At 41.4% G+C, this 14,273-nt stretch overlaps 1 protein-coding gene across 1 annotated transcript in view; it reads left to right on the forward strand.

The window, feature by feature from the left end:
* FREM3 (FRAS1 related extracellular matrix 3) overlaps window positions 1-14,273 on the forward strand; it is a 74,575-nt gene that overhangs the window by 41,825 nt on the left and 18,477 nt on the right. Inside the window, exons 4-6 of the mRNA XM_072948258.1 lie at window positions 2,125-2,271; window positions 6,830-7,060; window positions 9,692-9,817. Coding sequence (XP_072804359.1) covers window positions 2,125-2,271; window positions 6,830-7,060; window positions 9,692-9,817 — 504 coding nt within the window. The remainder of the gene's footprint in view (window positions 1-2,124; window positions 2,272-6,829; window positions 7,061-9,691; window positions 9,818-14,273) is intronic.

Genomic DNA, 14,273 nt, shown 5'->3' on the forward strand with positions numbered 1-14,273 from the left:
AAGCCAGGCATCCTTGCTCAGGAGGCACCGTCATTTCCTCGTTGTAACGTGGGTGGTCAGTGGCAGAGCCAGATCTGGGGCCATCTATCTCCAGAGACCATGCTCTTAACCATTCGATGACAAATTAGCTACATTTGGGGTGGGAACGTGTTTCTGTCTTTATTTCTGAGCCTTTTTTATTATGCATGTTTTGATTCAGAGGATCTGAACTGTGAAAGATTCTGCCCAGTTTCCTTGTGAAGTTTTTAAGTTGCATTGATCCACGACTCATCACAGTGGCGGCTCAGAGTCAGACACAGAGCCCTGGTCAGAAGTCACAGAACTGGGGTCTGGTCAGGGCCACCACTACCCTGTGTGGACCTGGTCAGGGTACTTCAACAGCCCAAAATGGCTCATCTAGTTATACAGAGAGACTACTATTTGCTCTACTCTGTAGTGTGATTGTCAGAATAGAATAAAGAGGATGGGAAAGAAGTTTGAAAAAGACACAAAAGAAAAAGTAAACATACAGTATAATTTTGACTCAGGATTTCAAAATTCAAAGGACTATATACATGAAGAATTAAAGTGGTTTCAAACTGGAAACAAGACCAATCTCATTTCTAATTGCATAGAAGGATTTCTAGGATATTTGTTTTACATTTTTCTGTATTAGGATATCAACAATAATATTAATTATGTGATCTATAAAGAGAGAGAGAAGACAGATGGAGAGTAAACATGAAGTTTGAAATTTGCACCCATCAGTGAGGTCCTGGTATGCCAAATGAGCATGACTGGTGACGTAATGAAATTATAATTTTAGTTGTATGTCCTTTTAACATTTATTCAATGGTGGTGGTTGGGAGGAAGGACTTGGGCAGGTTACATAACTTTTCTGACGAGTCTCAGATAAAAACATCTTACAGTCATATTAAATCAAAAACACAGTGTCAATCTGGTCACTGGAATTCCCAAGGAATAACCAAATCTCAGAACTTGTTCTGTGTTAAGCCTTCTCTATAGCTATGGACCAGAACTTTTGATATGGAGGTGGGGAGGGGCAGAAAGGAAGCAGGGGTGGGGGGAGGAGGGACAGGGACCAACTTCTGCTCTGTCCATGCCCGTGGTTCTTCCAGCCTCCTAGCAAGGCTTTGCCCTTTCAGGGTTGACCCCAGAGAGTGAAGGGATGGGGGATAGAGCACAGTCTGGTATGGGAAGTGTCATTGCCATCGGATGCCAGGGCACCTGGGTGGCAGCTATTTAAAGGACACACTTTCTTTAGTTGTTATTTTCATGAGTTCCTTGAAGATTCCTGTTGCTGGAGCTCCCTCACCTGCAGTCCTTTTTCTCTTTCCTCCTTTCCAGCCTGTGGAATCTGGAGGTCAGTGTCCAGCTTCCTTTCTGCTGAGATTCCATTGCCTTCTTCATCGGCCCTATTGGGAGGATGACCACCTCTGGTCCACACACCTGCTTTCTTTCTCCTCCTCTCTGGGATGCTTTTCCCCCCAGTACTTTCCAAATGTAGCCCTGTCTACTCTCTCTCCCTGCCTAGATCACTTAAGATTTTTCAGGAACGCCTTAGTCATGTATGCAGCAGGACATGTCAGCTCTCCAAGAGGTTCACTGAAGCCCACTCCCACCAGGCTGGGGATGAAGATGGCAGGCCCACCTGATGCCCACAGCCTTCTCGGGTGGTGGCAGAGATTGCCCCCAGTGCGCCAGCTTTTCCTAAATTACTCACCTCACAAATCCTCCTTTCTTGCCACACTCTGCCCCCTTTGGATAAGCTTGATCTGACGTAGGGGTTCAGTAGTAGTGGAACCGGTCAGGAAAGCTTTCTGCTGTAAGCTTTGCACACAATGATCTGTCCTGGGCTCACTCTGGTGTCTGATATCTATTACATTGGCCTATCTGAAACTGAGTCAGAGTCCTATATGAACATCCTTTTACGAGTGGCTCTTTGCAGCTTCAAGCACGCCCAGCTCTGCTCTTTCTTCCAATTTGTTCATAGTACACAGCCCCAGTAAGGGGCCAGGTTGACCGTCAGCAGAGGCCTTATTTTAAAAAACCCTTGGTTTCAGAAGCAAAGTACAAACCCCAGTCACTCATTTTATCCATCTTTTTTATCCCCGTCAATTATAGGAGGAAATGAGCGAACAAATCAACGTTTCCGTCTCTACTGGGCTTGGATCGCTTTGGAGAGAGAGTACTACATCGTGGATGAGGACTCCATGGTCTTGGAAGTGACCCTCACACGCAGAGGGTATCTCGGAGAAACATCTTTTATCAGTAAGTAACTGGACGGGTTGTTGGCAAAAGGTAACGGAAACATGAAATTTAGGCTTAAAGATTACTGTAAGAGAATGGATTGAAACAGAATCAAAAATGGATTGGAGAAAACTTCTGAAAAAAATGTGTGTGAAATTTTGCCATGGTTTTCATGCCATGTGAATTACAGGCTTATATACAGCAATTTTTTATCCTCTGTCTCTATTTTCCCCTTTCTTTTTCTTTTCAACTCAAAGGACTACAGGAAAATTAAAACATTTCATAGCCATCACTCAGTTTCTTTCAAAATTGCTTTTAAGCGTATAACACATTATTGTGCTTATTTCTAGCTGTTTCTTTTGAAAAATTATTTGAGTACATGACCTATTATTGTGTTATTTGCAGCTCTTTCTTTTGATAATGTGTAATTTTTTTAACCCTGCTATTAGGTTATAAATTCCTCCAAGATATGAACAGTGGGAAATGTTTCTATGTTCTACAAAAAACTGTGCATCTTTGGGGTAAACAGATACGTAATGCCTACATAATACATCTCATTCGCATCTTTAATAATCAGTGATAATTGCTCTAATAATGCATTTCATTTCTATAACATTTTTAGCTGCCAGAACTCATCATTTTGCCATTATTTTCATAATCTGTTGTGAAGACAGATAGCAGCGTGTTATCTTCATTTTACAAATGAGCATTTTGAGTTTATCAGATATTTGGGGTCCAGAGTCCTGCCAACTTATCAGGGCTGTTGGAGAGAAGCCAGGAAAGAGATGGCTGGGAACAGACAATCAAGGAAAGGCATGCTTTTCCCCATCTCCTCTCCAGGCTCAGGGCCTCTGAGTCAGGACTGTTCCCCTAGGAGAAGAGGCCAGCCAGAGAACACCCTGATTCCCACGCGGCCCTCAGCCTCCATCTACCCGCAGGTCACTTTATCAACACACAGTGGAACTTGCTGTCAGGAACTTCAGCTGAAACATGGCCTCTTTCTTCTTGGGAGGTTCTGTGTCCACGATTCTTTATCTTGGGAATTTCTCATGGGCAAAGATTTGGGTTATTATGTTGAGTATTTTCATATACTGCCTGGCTCAGGGAAAAAAACTGTCTCTCTGCCCAGAACCGTCTGGATGCTTGTAGAGTAACTAACCTCCTCAGGGAGGTGGCCCCGGACCTCCTCATCTGAGCCAGCACCCCCGTGTGCCCTCTCCCCGTGCCCCGCTTTATTGTTTCTCCATGGCATTCGCCATCCCTGATACGCATCATATGTCCGTCTGTCCACTGCCTGTCTTCCTCGGTAGATTTCCAGCTCCATAAGGGCAGGAAATACATCCTGGGTCATGGCCAACCCCCCAAAACAGCGTGGGGCATATTATAGTCAAGCAATATTTATTGTTATGTGAACTACAGTCAGCTCTTTCATTCTATAAAATATTACTTAAAACCACAGCAACATCGCAGTATCTACAAAATACCTTACTCAGTGCTCCGGGAAGCCCTCCCTCCCGCCTCTCCCCAGCCCATGCCGGGGTTAGTAGTCCAAGCACAGGATCTAGGAGAAAACAAGACAAGACAGAACAACTGTGGGATTTGGACTCTTGCTCAGATATGTACTCTGGTTTTTGTGACACACTAATGACCTTCAATTTCCTCATCTGTAAAGTATCCATCTCAAGATTTATTTGTGGATTAAATGTGATAACGAGTATAAATCAAATCTAGCCGAGTCCCTAGCACACAATGAATACTCAATAAATGTGAACGACCACTAGTATTTCACTGCTCTCATCCAACAGAACTGAAATCACCTGTTTCTCTCCCCCAAAGACTTGCAAACCCCTCAGGGGTAGTGGTGGCTGTACCTAGTCCAGCATTACAGCCTCAGCACCTCGCGCAGAGCCGGTAGTCACCAAAAATTAATGGCCACTTGCCTGCACAATTTATATACCAGTGCCACCTAGCTCTACTTAAACTGTTGCCGAGCACTGTGGGAAACAATATGGAGGGTTCTCAAAAAACTAAAACTAGAACTACCATATGACCCAGCGATTGCACCCCTGGGTATATGTCTGAGAAAACAAAGACACTAATTAGAAAAGACACATGCACCCCAATGTTCATAGCAGCGTTGTTAATAATTGCCAAGGTACATAAGCAACTTAAGTGTCCATCAACAGATGAATGGATAAAGAAGATGCCATATATATATTATATATATACATATACACATATGCATACACACAAGGGAACATTAGTCACAAAAAAGAATGAAAGTTTGCCATTTGCAGCAACATGGACATCACACTAAGTGAAGTAAGTCAGAGAAAGACAAATACTGTATAATATCACTTACATGGAGAATCTAAAAAATACAACAAACTAGTAAATATAACAAAAAAGCAGCAGACTCACAGATACAGAGAACAAACTAGTGGTGATCAGCAAGGAGAGGGGAGGGGGGAAGGGCACGGTAGGGGAAGGGGATTAAGAGATACAAGCTATTAGGTACAAAATAAGCTACAAGGATATACTGTACAACATGGGGAATTTAGCAAATATTTTATAATCACTATAAATGGAGTATAACATTTAAAAATTGCGAATCACTATATTGTACACCTGTAACAGCTACTATGCTTCAATTTTAAAAATAAATAAATAACTGTGGCTGAGGACACACCTTCCTCTTCCTTATCTTTTCCATGTCAACAGGGAGGCTCTTCCAAATTGAACATCCATTCTCAGTTGCCAAACTAGTATTAAGGCTTTCTTCAGCAGTTTTGAAAAGTCAATGCTAGCTCTTCTATCCTGGAAATTATTTTCATGCTTTAGAGCTTTGGGCATCTTTTACATGATGTCAGATTCTCTAAGAATGAGACCAGAAATGGCACAAGGGGCTCTGAATCTCATTTTATATAAAGCCTTTCACAATAGCTGGTGTCAGGCCATAATAGTTGATTTCACACATTCAAACAACTGCAGAGTCTAAACCTTATAATGAAACCCGGGTATCCATGCTCCGTTAGGTGTTCATTGGGATGATAAATCAAAACCAAACAATACTAGAATGCTGAACACTCCCTGAAGAGGGGAGGATTGGTTCAGTTTTGATGGGCTAGTACCTTCCACCCTTGTATCTCACACTGGGTATTTTTAACACTGTTTCGTTGTTGTTCAGTTCCTTCAGTACATTGCTGCTTCCTATTTCCTAACAGTATTCAAATCTATACCCATCTGTCTGTTCCCACCAACGGTGTCTTATTTGTCTGGAAAATTACTAACAATCTCTCACCATCAAAAATCAGTAAACACATTTTTAAAAAATCAAGCCACTGTGACTAAAGATCTGCATGAGGAAAATACCCTAGAATTATTCTTCCAGAGGCTGCAGAAATTGAAATGATCAGATACAAAATATTTACTCAAAAAATACTTACTGACTCCCTACTCCATGCCAGGCACCGTTGTAATCACTCAGAGTCCATCAGTGAACCAAACAGCCAAAGGTCTCTGCCTCCATGGGGTTTGCATTCTAGCATCTTCTCCCTTAGGCTCTGAGCTTTCTGGAGCTGGAACAGTTTCTTACTCACCTCTGAATCCCGAGCACCTGGCAGAGCTTGGCACATCAAATGCCCTCAGTGAACATTTGAAGAGTTCTCTGTCCTCTCTCTTCTGTCACTCCTCCTTCCCCGCTTTCCTCTCACTTTCATGCCCCTCTGCTTAGATACATTGTCTAAGCCAAAAGTAGAGTTTATAACTCTAATTCAAAAAGATGCATGTACTCCAATGTTCATCACAACACTTTTTAAAGCAGCCAAGACATAGAAACAACACAATAGATGATTGGCTTAAGAAGCTGTGGTGTGTGTGTGTGTGTGTGTGTGTGTGTGTGTGTGTGTGTATATATATATATATATATATATATATATATATATATATAATGGAATATTACTCAGCCATAAAAAAGAATGAAATAATGCCATTTGTAGCAACATGGGTAGAACTAGGGAATATTATACTTAATGGAGTAAGTCAGACAGAGAAAGACAAATATTATATGATATCACTTATATGTAGAATATAAAAAAATAGCACAAATGTGTCTATATACAAAACAGAAACAGATTCACAGACATAGAAAACAAACTTATGGTTATCCAAGGGGACAGTGTTGGGTGGGATAAATTAGGAGTAAGGGATTAACAGATACAAACTACTATATATAAAATAGATAAACAATAAGGATTTACTGCATAACAAAGGGAACTGTATTCAATATCTTATAATAGCCTATAATGGAAAATAATTGAATTATATATATTTATTTATATAGAAAGTTATTTATATATATAAAAAAACTGAATCATTTTGCTGTACACCTGAAGCTAACACAATATTGTAAATCAGCTGTACTTCAATTGAAAAACAAAGCTTATAAGTATCTTCTGGGAACATTAAAAGAAGCAATTTCTGTGTTATTTGCTTTTCATCAACAATAGAATCCACTGTGAAGGAACATCTCTTCTTCAGTCACTTGGCTTTATATTTATAGTCCCTGATTTTTGTTTAGGCATTGTAACCAAAGAAGAAACTGCAAAAGAAGGTAAAGATTTTAAACAAAAGGCTGAGACACGGGTACAATTCAATCCTGGACAGACTACAGCCACGTGGAGAGTGAGAATTCTATCTGACAAGGAATACGAAGCTTCAGAGACCTTCCAGATCATTCTGACGAACCCTATCTTGGCTGCACTGGAGTTTCCAGAAATGGCAACTGTTGAAATTGTGGACCCTGAAGATGGTATGTGGCTCCTATTGATATGATCTATTAACCAGGATGGGCTCCGGGTCCATTTCAGGCCTTTTTAGCTCCCCCAGGCTCCATAAGCCACTGGACATGTTCATACCATTCAAGATTTAAAGCTAGGTAAATCATCTCAAGGCAGTAATTCTTCCTTTGTTTGTAGGGTTTTTGAAAAGGGATATAGAAAATTGAAATAGACAGGACTTTGCCAACCTTCCTTTAACAAATGCCTAAGTCCTCCTCGTTAGTTCTCCGCACACTCTATATGGCGCAGCTTTGCCCCCAAGTGGGCTCATTCCAGGCCCACCATCTTCTCACAGTTTTCTGGAAGCTCCCCACCAGATCAGGTGGGGACCTCGTATATCCCTTGCCCTAGATGTGGCCTCTGAGAACCAGCCAACTCATTAATTTTAGCATGTGTTCCACAAAGTTCTGTTAGAGTTGTGCATCATATTCTTGAATTCATCAGTTCATTCCACTCACTGATTGGTTCATTCATTCAGCAAATTTCTCCTCAGGGAAATTAAAAAGGGGAAAAAAAAAAGAAACTTTAGCCAGTGATTGTGCTATGTGCTCCCCCTTTTTGGGAAAGTAGAACAATAGTCCTTTAAAGAAGATTTTAGCATTCTTATATGAATTTTAATTAGACACATTAATTATCAAGATAGTTGAAGTGATTCAAGTATTGCCCAGAAGTACATGACTTCACTCTCAGGAAGTCTTAGGAAAATGCCACAAGGATCTACAAAGAATCCTCTGTATTAACGTGCCCCAAACTGCATAACAGAAGCTGTAATATAATAGAATTTCTACAGCAGAATTAGAAAACTTTACATGGCCCAAATAAGCCTAAGAAACTTTTCAAGTAACTCCCCTGTTTTGAAGCATCATAATTCACATTGCCTACAAGGTTTCTGAGAAACCTTCCTATAAAGAAACCTGTTTAACTTTATTTAACCAGTTTTCCCAAACTAGACTATAGACCTTTTTTTTTTTTTAATTTGTTGTCCCCAGAGAATATCCTTTAAAATCTCTGAGTTCTAGTTTTCTTGAAACACAATTTGAGAAATACTGTTCTATGGGTCTTGCTCTCCAGCAGACAAAAATAGAAAACACAGCCCACACCACCCAACGAACTAGGTATCTGATCCATTTTGTTGATAACAACACTTAGACCCACGAATCCATCAGGAAAGCCAAATGTGAGGGCACATGGCAAAAACAGTAAGAGTTCTGAGGTAAGAAAGTAGAGAGATCACCATCATTCTAAGCAGTGAAGCTTTTTGGATTTGAGGCAGGATTTGAGCTAGTCTTGAAGAATACAATGGGCTTTGGATGTGTAGTTAGATGCAAACAGATCTTCCAGAATGAGAAAATAGAGCATGTGACTGAATAACTTCATCCTAATGTATCTATTTTTATAGCAAGACAGTAATAACTTTAATTTACTTTTAGCTTCTTCCCCGATGACAACCTTTTGAATCGAGAGATGTGCAGACAGTAGACTACCATAGCTAAGTAAAGTGCCAGAAAGAAAATTATCACTGGTCTTCCTCCTCTGTAACTTGGGGCCGGTATTTTCCTAGAGACTGAGAGCAGTACTTGTTGGAACCAATTTAGGCAGGAAAAGAAAGAAGAAAAAGATTTAACATATGATAACTAGATAATTCAACGTTGAATTTGAGTTATCACTTAGTAATAGTTCCAAAAGAAGAAAGGATGGCCTCCTACAATACTTTTCCTTCTTGCTCCCATCACCAAGAGGAGGAATCTTTGTGTATAGATGATGTGGAGGAGAGCTCTGAGAGTCTCCACTTGACTGAGTAGGAACAACCTACCTCAAAATTTTATTTTTTAAACCAACACATATATTTTAACTACAGAATGCATGCTTAATGAAAAGCCTTGGAAAACACTGAAAAGTCCAAAGAAAAATAGTGCATGTAATTCCATCAACAAGAGATGACCAGTATTCCTATTCATATTTTAGTGACTGCTCTGATGATGTATATGTGTACAGTTATCCAAACTGCATAGCAGAGAACAGTAATATAACAGAAGTACATACACACACACACACGTAAATGTCAGTGGGAATATCATTTTAAGAATTAAGGGCAGGATGACTATCTTATTTTTCTCAGCATATTAAGTAGTCAGCCCTGTATCTCACACACGGTATCTGCTCAATAAATGTTGAATCAAATGTTTCTTGAATAAAGCAGGAAAAAATATTTTTATGGTAATGAATTAGATTATCTGATTGTTAAAAGCATTAAAAAAGCACTAAAAGTGAAAGAAGGGCAGAAATCTGTGAACTTCATTTAGAAGACCTAAAATGTGACCTCAAAAAAAAAAAAAGGCAACAAAATTCTGTGATTTCTCTTTCCATTTTAGTGCTAGATAATCTTTTTAACCTTTCCAAAGGGGTCTCCTAAACTCAATTCCACTGCCTCTCCAGTTCCACTTAATGATAAATATTTCCTATTCTTACTATATTTCATATAGTTAGTCATATTGGAAAATATAGGGGTCAAAGATTATGTGCATTTCTGCTTGGATGAAATACCACCAGTATTGCCAGTCAAATTGAAGTCTTGCTGAAAAATCTTCTTCCATCTTTCCTAGAGTCAACAGTTTATATTCCAGAGGCAGAATACAAAATAGAGGAGGATGTCGGGGAGCTTTTGATTCCTGTAAGACGGTCGGGAGATGCAAGCCAAGAACTCACAGTCATCTGCTCTACACATCAAGGTATGAGGCTTTGCTGGTACTGATATCCAGGAATAGGGTCTTAGTACAGGACCGCGGTGATGCTGGAGGTGGCTGGGTGGTGACCTCTGCTCCTTGACTCCATGCAACACTGTGTGGGTGCCCTAACTGCTCTGAGCTGATCTCCTCCACCAGGGATAAAATTATACTCGAAACTGGAATTCAAAACCTCTGTTGTGACTATCCACAAAATTTTGTGAGGGTCAGATTAGACATTTTATATAAAATAGTGTATATATGCTGGTAGAAAGTATAAATAAGGATTCTTAAATTTTAATAGTCATCATTGCATAAAGGAAACAACATGAAATGGTCTGTATACACCACTCAGTCGCTCTTCTTCGCCTCCCTCCACCCCTCCAACAACTAAAAATCCCCCCCAATCATGGGCCCAGCTGTCCTCACAACTCAAAACAACATCCCATTCTTTCTGACCTTGCCATTCTGTACAGTCAAAATTTAGCTCTCCTGTGTCTACTCATATCTTCTAACTCATTAGAACTATGTAATAGACAAAAATGATGGAACTATATGAAAACCATCCAAATGAGAGCAAGAGTAGGCTATAAAGGAAAACTCCACTCTTCTACACTCACACCAGCATCTCACTTCTGACAGCAGACCTGTGCAGGTTTCCCCCACACTAAGCAATTCTCCAGTTCCTGCAGATACCCCACTAGATGTCCTGAAACTGTTCAACTCTGACACGATCTACCTGGAGATAACACAGAGCCCACATGTTACGGGCTCTGTCCCACAAGACTGCCCCCACTTCAGATGCCCATAGCAAGTACAGGTTGTCACCTGTGCTTCTGATCAACAGGGTGTAAACTGGAGGTTCCCACCACCCCCTCTTTGGATTCGATAATTTTCTAAAACAGCTAACATGATTTGGGAAAACAGTTTACTTACTAGATTACAAGTCTATTACAAAGGATACAACCCAGGAACAGCCAGATGAAAGAGATGTGTAAGCTAAGGTCTGTTGGAAGGGACACAGAACTGCCATGCTCTCTCTGGGCACTCATCCTCCCGGCACCTCCATGTGTGCAGCAACCTGGAAGCTCTCTGAGCTCCTTTGGCTAGAATTTTTTTTTTATGGAGGCTTCATTACAGAGGCATGATTGATGAATTCTTGGCCTTTGGTGATTAACTCAACTTCCAGCCCCTCTCCTCTCCCTGGAGGCTAGGGAGTGGGGCTAAAAATTCCTACCCTTTAATCACCTGGTTGGTTTCCTTGGCAACCAGTCCCTATCCCGAGGCTCTCCAGGAGCCCCAGCACAGTCATCTCATTAGCATACAAAACAACCCATCACTTTAAAGTCTCTAAGGGTTTTAGGAGCTGTGCGCCAGGAAATGGAGATGACCATATGTGTGTTACTTATGTCCAAGGCTAATTTATTCAGAGCTCATGGTAGCAGGAGGGTCAGCCACCATCTCTAGCATTCAGCAGAGACTCAAAGGCAGGCAGAGGAGTGAAAAGCTTTATAGTGCAAAAAAAGGGGAGTCTTCAAGATAAACCCTGATTGGAGGCTGTCAGCTTGGGAAGCTGGACGCACCCTGTGTAACTGATTAGGGGAGCATGTTTGGCTTTCTCTAGTTGGTCCTAAATTGGAAGCTGGGGCAGAAATTAGAGGAACTGGGAATTGTGAAGTCCCGACCAATTGGGGCCGATTGTTAACAGCAGTTGTGGTTTGACTTCCTACACTAGTTGCTGCAGATTGCAGGTCAGAGTTCTACTTCTATACATGGTCTTTTATTCATACTCTTCTTTCGTATATCCAGTCTGTTGAAATCTCTGCTCACACTTGCTAAACATCTGACAATGCACAACCCCCACAGTAAAAAATTATCTATTCAACATATCAACTTCAGGGGTGGGTATAGCTCAGTGGTAGAGTGCATGCTTAGTGTGCACGAGTCCTGGGTTCCATCCCCAGTGCCTCTGTTACCCCAAAAGGGGAAGGCCTCGGTTCTCATCTTGCCAGAGAAGAGAAGAATTCAGATGGGAGACAAAAGCATTGTGTAGTTTAAAATTTTTAAGATTTTATTAGCAAAGCAAAAGTATACGTCCAAGAGCGGAAGGCAGGCTGATCCAAGAGAGGATAGCAGCTCCGGTCTTTGTCACTCTGTCTTATACCCTCCCTTAGGGACGATCTCTTAATTGATTGATGGCTCTTGCCCCTGGAGTGCTTAGTCATGCCCAGCCCCCTTACCCATCATGCACACAGGAAAATCCACGGTGGGGGGGGAGTGTTCCTAAGCCACAGTGCTAATTACATTACAGTGAGTATTGGTTCATGTCCAGTTAGGTCCTTGTCACTACCATGCAGTTGCAGCCATCTGGTCCCAACTGGTTTCTTGCTGGCACTCATCCAGAGAAAGTAAAGCCCCTTATGCTGAAGACGGGCATATCACCATCTTCCAGACCATCCTCCCTGTCCTCCACCTTATCAGCCCAGTGCGCCCACTTATCTAACTACCTAACACCTTCATTTGAAAAACAGAAAAAAAGAAAATATAAGCCAATTTTTAAAAAACAAAAAAATCTCAAAATATCAGTAGTGCCAAAGTTGAGAAGAGGAAAAAGAATAAATTCTCCTCTGCCTCAGAGGACAGGCAGTATGCACACAACTTATTCTGAGATACTCGAAACCAGCTACAAGGACAAGGCTTTCCAGCACAGCTTCAAGATCTTCCTGTTTGTGTTTGGTTGTATGTTTAGAGTCAGACAGCCCAGTAGCCTGTCCTTTAACTAAGGATCTCTTGAAGGCATCAGATACCGCCAGCTACCTGTAACTTCAGCAGTTCTTAAGTTTTACCGTGGTGTTACCTCATGTGGGAAAAGCAACAAGAAGAAATAACACAGCAAGGCAGTCCTTCAGGTCTTCTTTGTCAGCTGATCCCTGGGAGGACGTGCCAGCACTCTGTTCCAGGTCCACTCGGGGCTCTAGTTGGGGGTCTTACAAAGAATGAGGGTTCACAGGGCAGTGGCTGCAGGTGGGCAGAGCAGCTGTGGGAGGAAGGACCCTCTTCATCTGCCCTAGTGTTCCAGCTGGGCTGCTTCCGGGACTGGTGGCATACTCCCTGTCCACAAGCAGAGCGTCTGGAAGACAATGATTCTAGGTCTCCTAGATGTGAATGGGAGAAATGAAGTGGAAAGTGGCCCAATTTGGAAGATAATGTATAATTAATAAATAGAAAGGGGCCATCCTTCTGCCTCTGGAAAGAGCTACGCTGTGAAAGGACAAGCAGAGGGAACCGGGGAAGAACACAGTGTCTGGCAGTAAACCAGCCAGGATACGGGGATGCCTCCTCCCCAGGAGGCTGAAGCTACACCCCAGCTGAGCTTCCCATAAGGGGTTCAGGTTCAAGGGCTGGTGTTCCCGGAAAGCTCCTGTGTCCCTGGCACACAACTCAGACTCTTTGGCACCTGAGCTTTAACCCTTGATTCCTCACACAAAGGACTATTCTCACACCTGCAATAAAAATAAAGGAGAGAGAGAATATGACGGGGTCAGGGTCCTTCCCTGGAGCACGAAGCCATGGTGTGCACACTCCAATCCTGATTCTCGTACACCTCTGTAGAATTGTAAGACAGAGAGCACTTCTGCAATTTTAATGCACACTCAAGCATCATTATGGCATCTGTCTTAACCTACTCCCCTCAGACAATTAAGTATCTCAGAGGATAAATTCAATTTGGTTATTTAAACTTTTCTGTAAGCCTTGTTAAAACAAATGTCTACCGATTATGCATTTCCATGAATAAAATAAACATGACTCATGTATAAACAGTTGAATGGAAAGCAGACTCGCGCTGTCTACATTAATAGTGATTCACAGATACAACCGTGTAATAATACACTTGCAAGCAGATGAAAGAGGCAGATTTATGTTGTGTTTTCATGGGAATCTCAAGATCCCCAAATGTATTCTCAGACAATGATGTGGAAGTATTGTATTTAAAAAGAAAATATTGGGAGAAGAAGAGCTGAAGGAATAAACTCTCCATCATTGGCTGAGAACTATTGCTCTAAATTGTTTTAATCTCCAGGATATATTGGAGAAGGATGTGCAAATTAGACAGTTTTTGGCCCTGTTTTATTCTCAAGATAATCATCTTTTTCTTTTCAATAGTCACTTTCTCGTTGGGAAATTGCCCGTCTTGGAAAAACAGCCAATGAAGAACAAGACACTAGAACCTAAACCCAATAAAACAGAAACAGTATCGAATCATCCTGTGGGTTTTTTTTTTTTCACCCTGTGGTTTTGGTCAGTGCAAAGTCAGATATGTTGAGGTTTTTAAAACAATCAACTTTATCCAGTTGAAGGGACTGTGGTAAACCACAGCCATGGACCACCCCACGTCTGTGATTAGATTGTTTCTCTGGGTCAAGTTAAGAGGTAGAAAGCAGGTTCCAAGCACATCCAGGCA

The sequence above is a fragment of the Vicugna pacos genome, chromosome 2 (genome assembly GCF_048564905.1).
Source record: "Vicugna pacos chromosome 2, VicPac4, whole genome shotgun sequence".
Lineage (NCBI taxonomy): Eukaryota > Metazoa > Chordata > Mammalia > Artiodactyla > Camelidae > Vicugna > Vicugna pacos.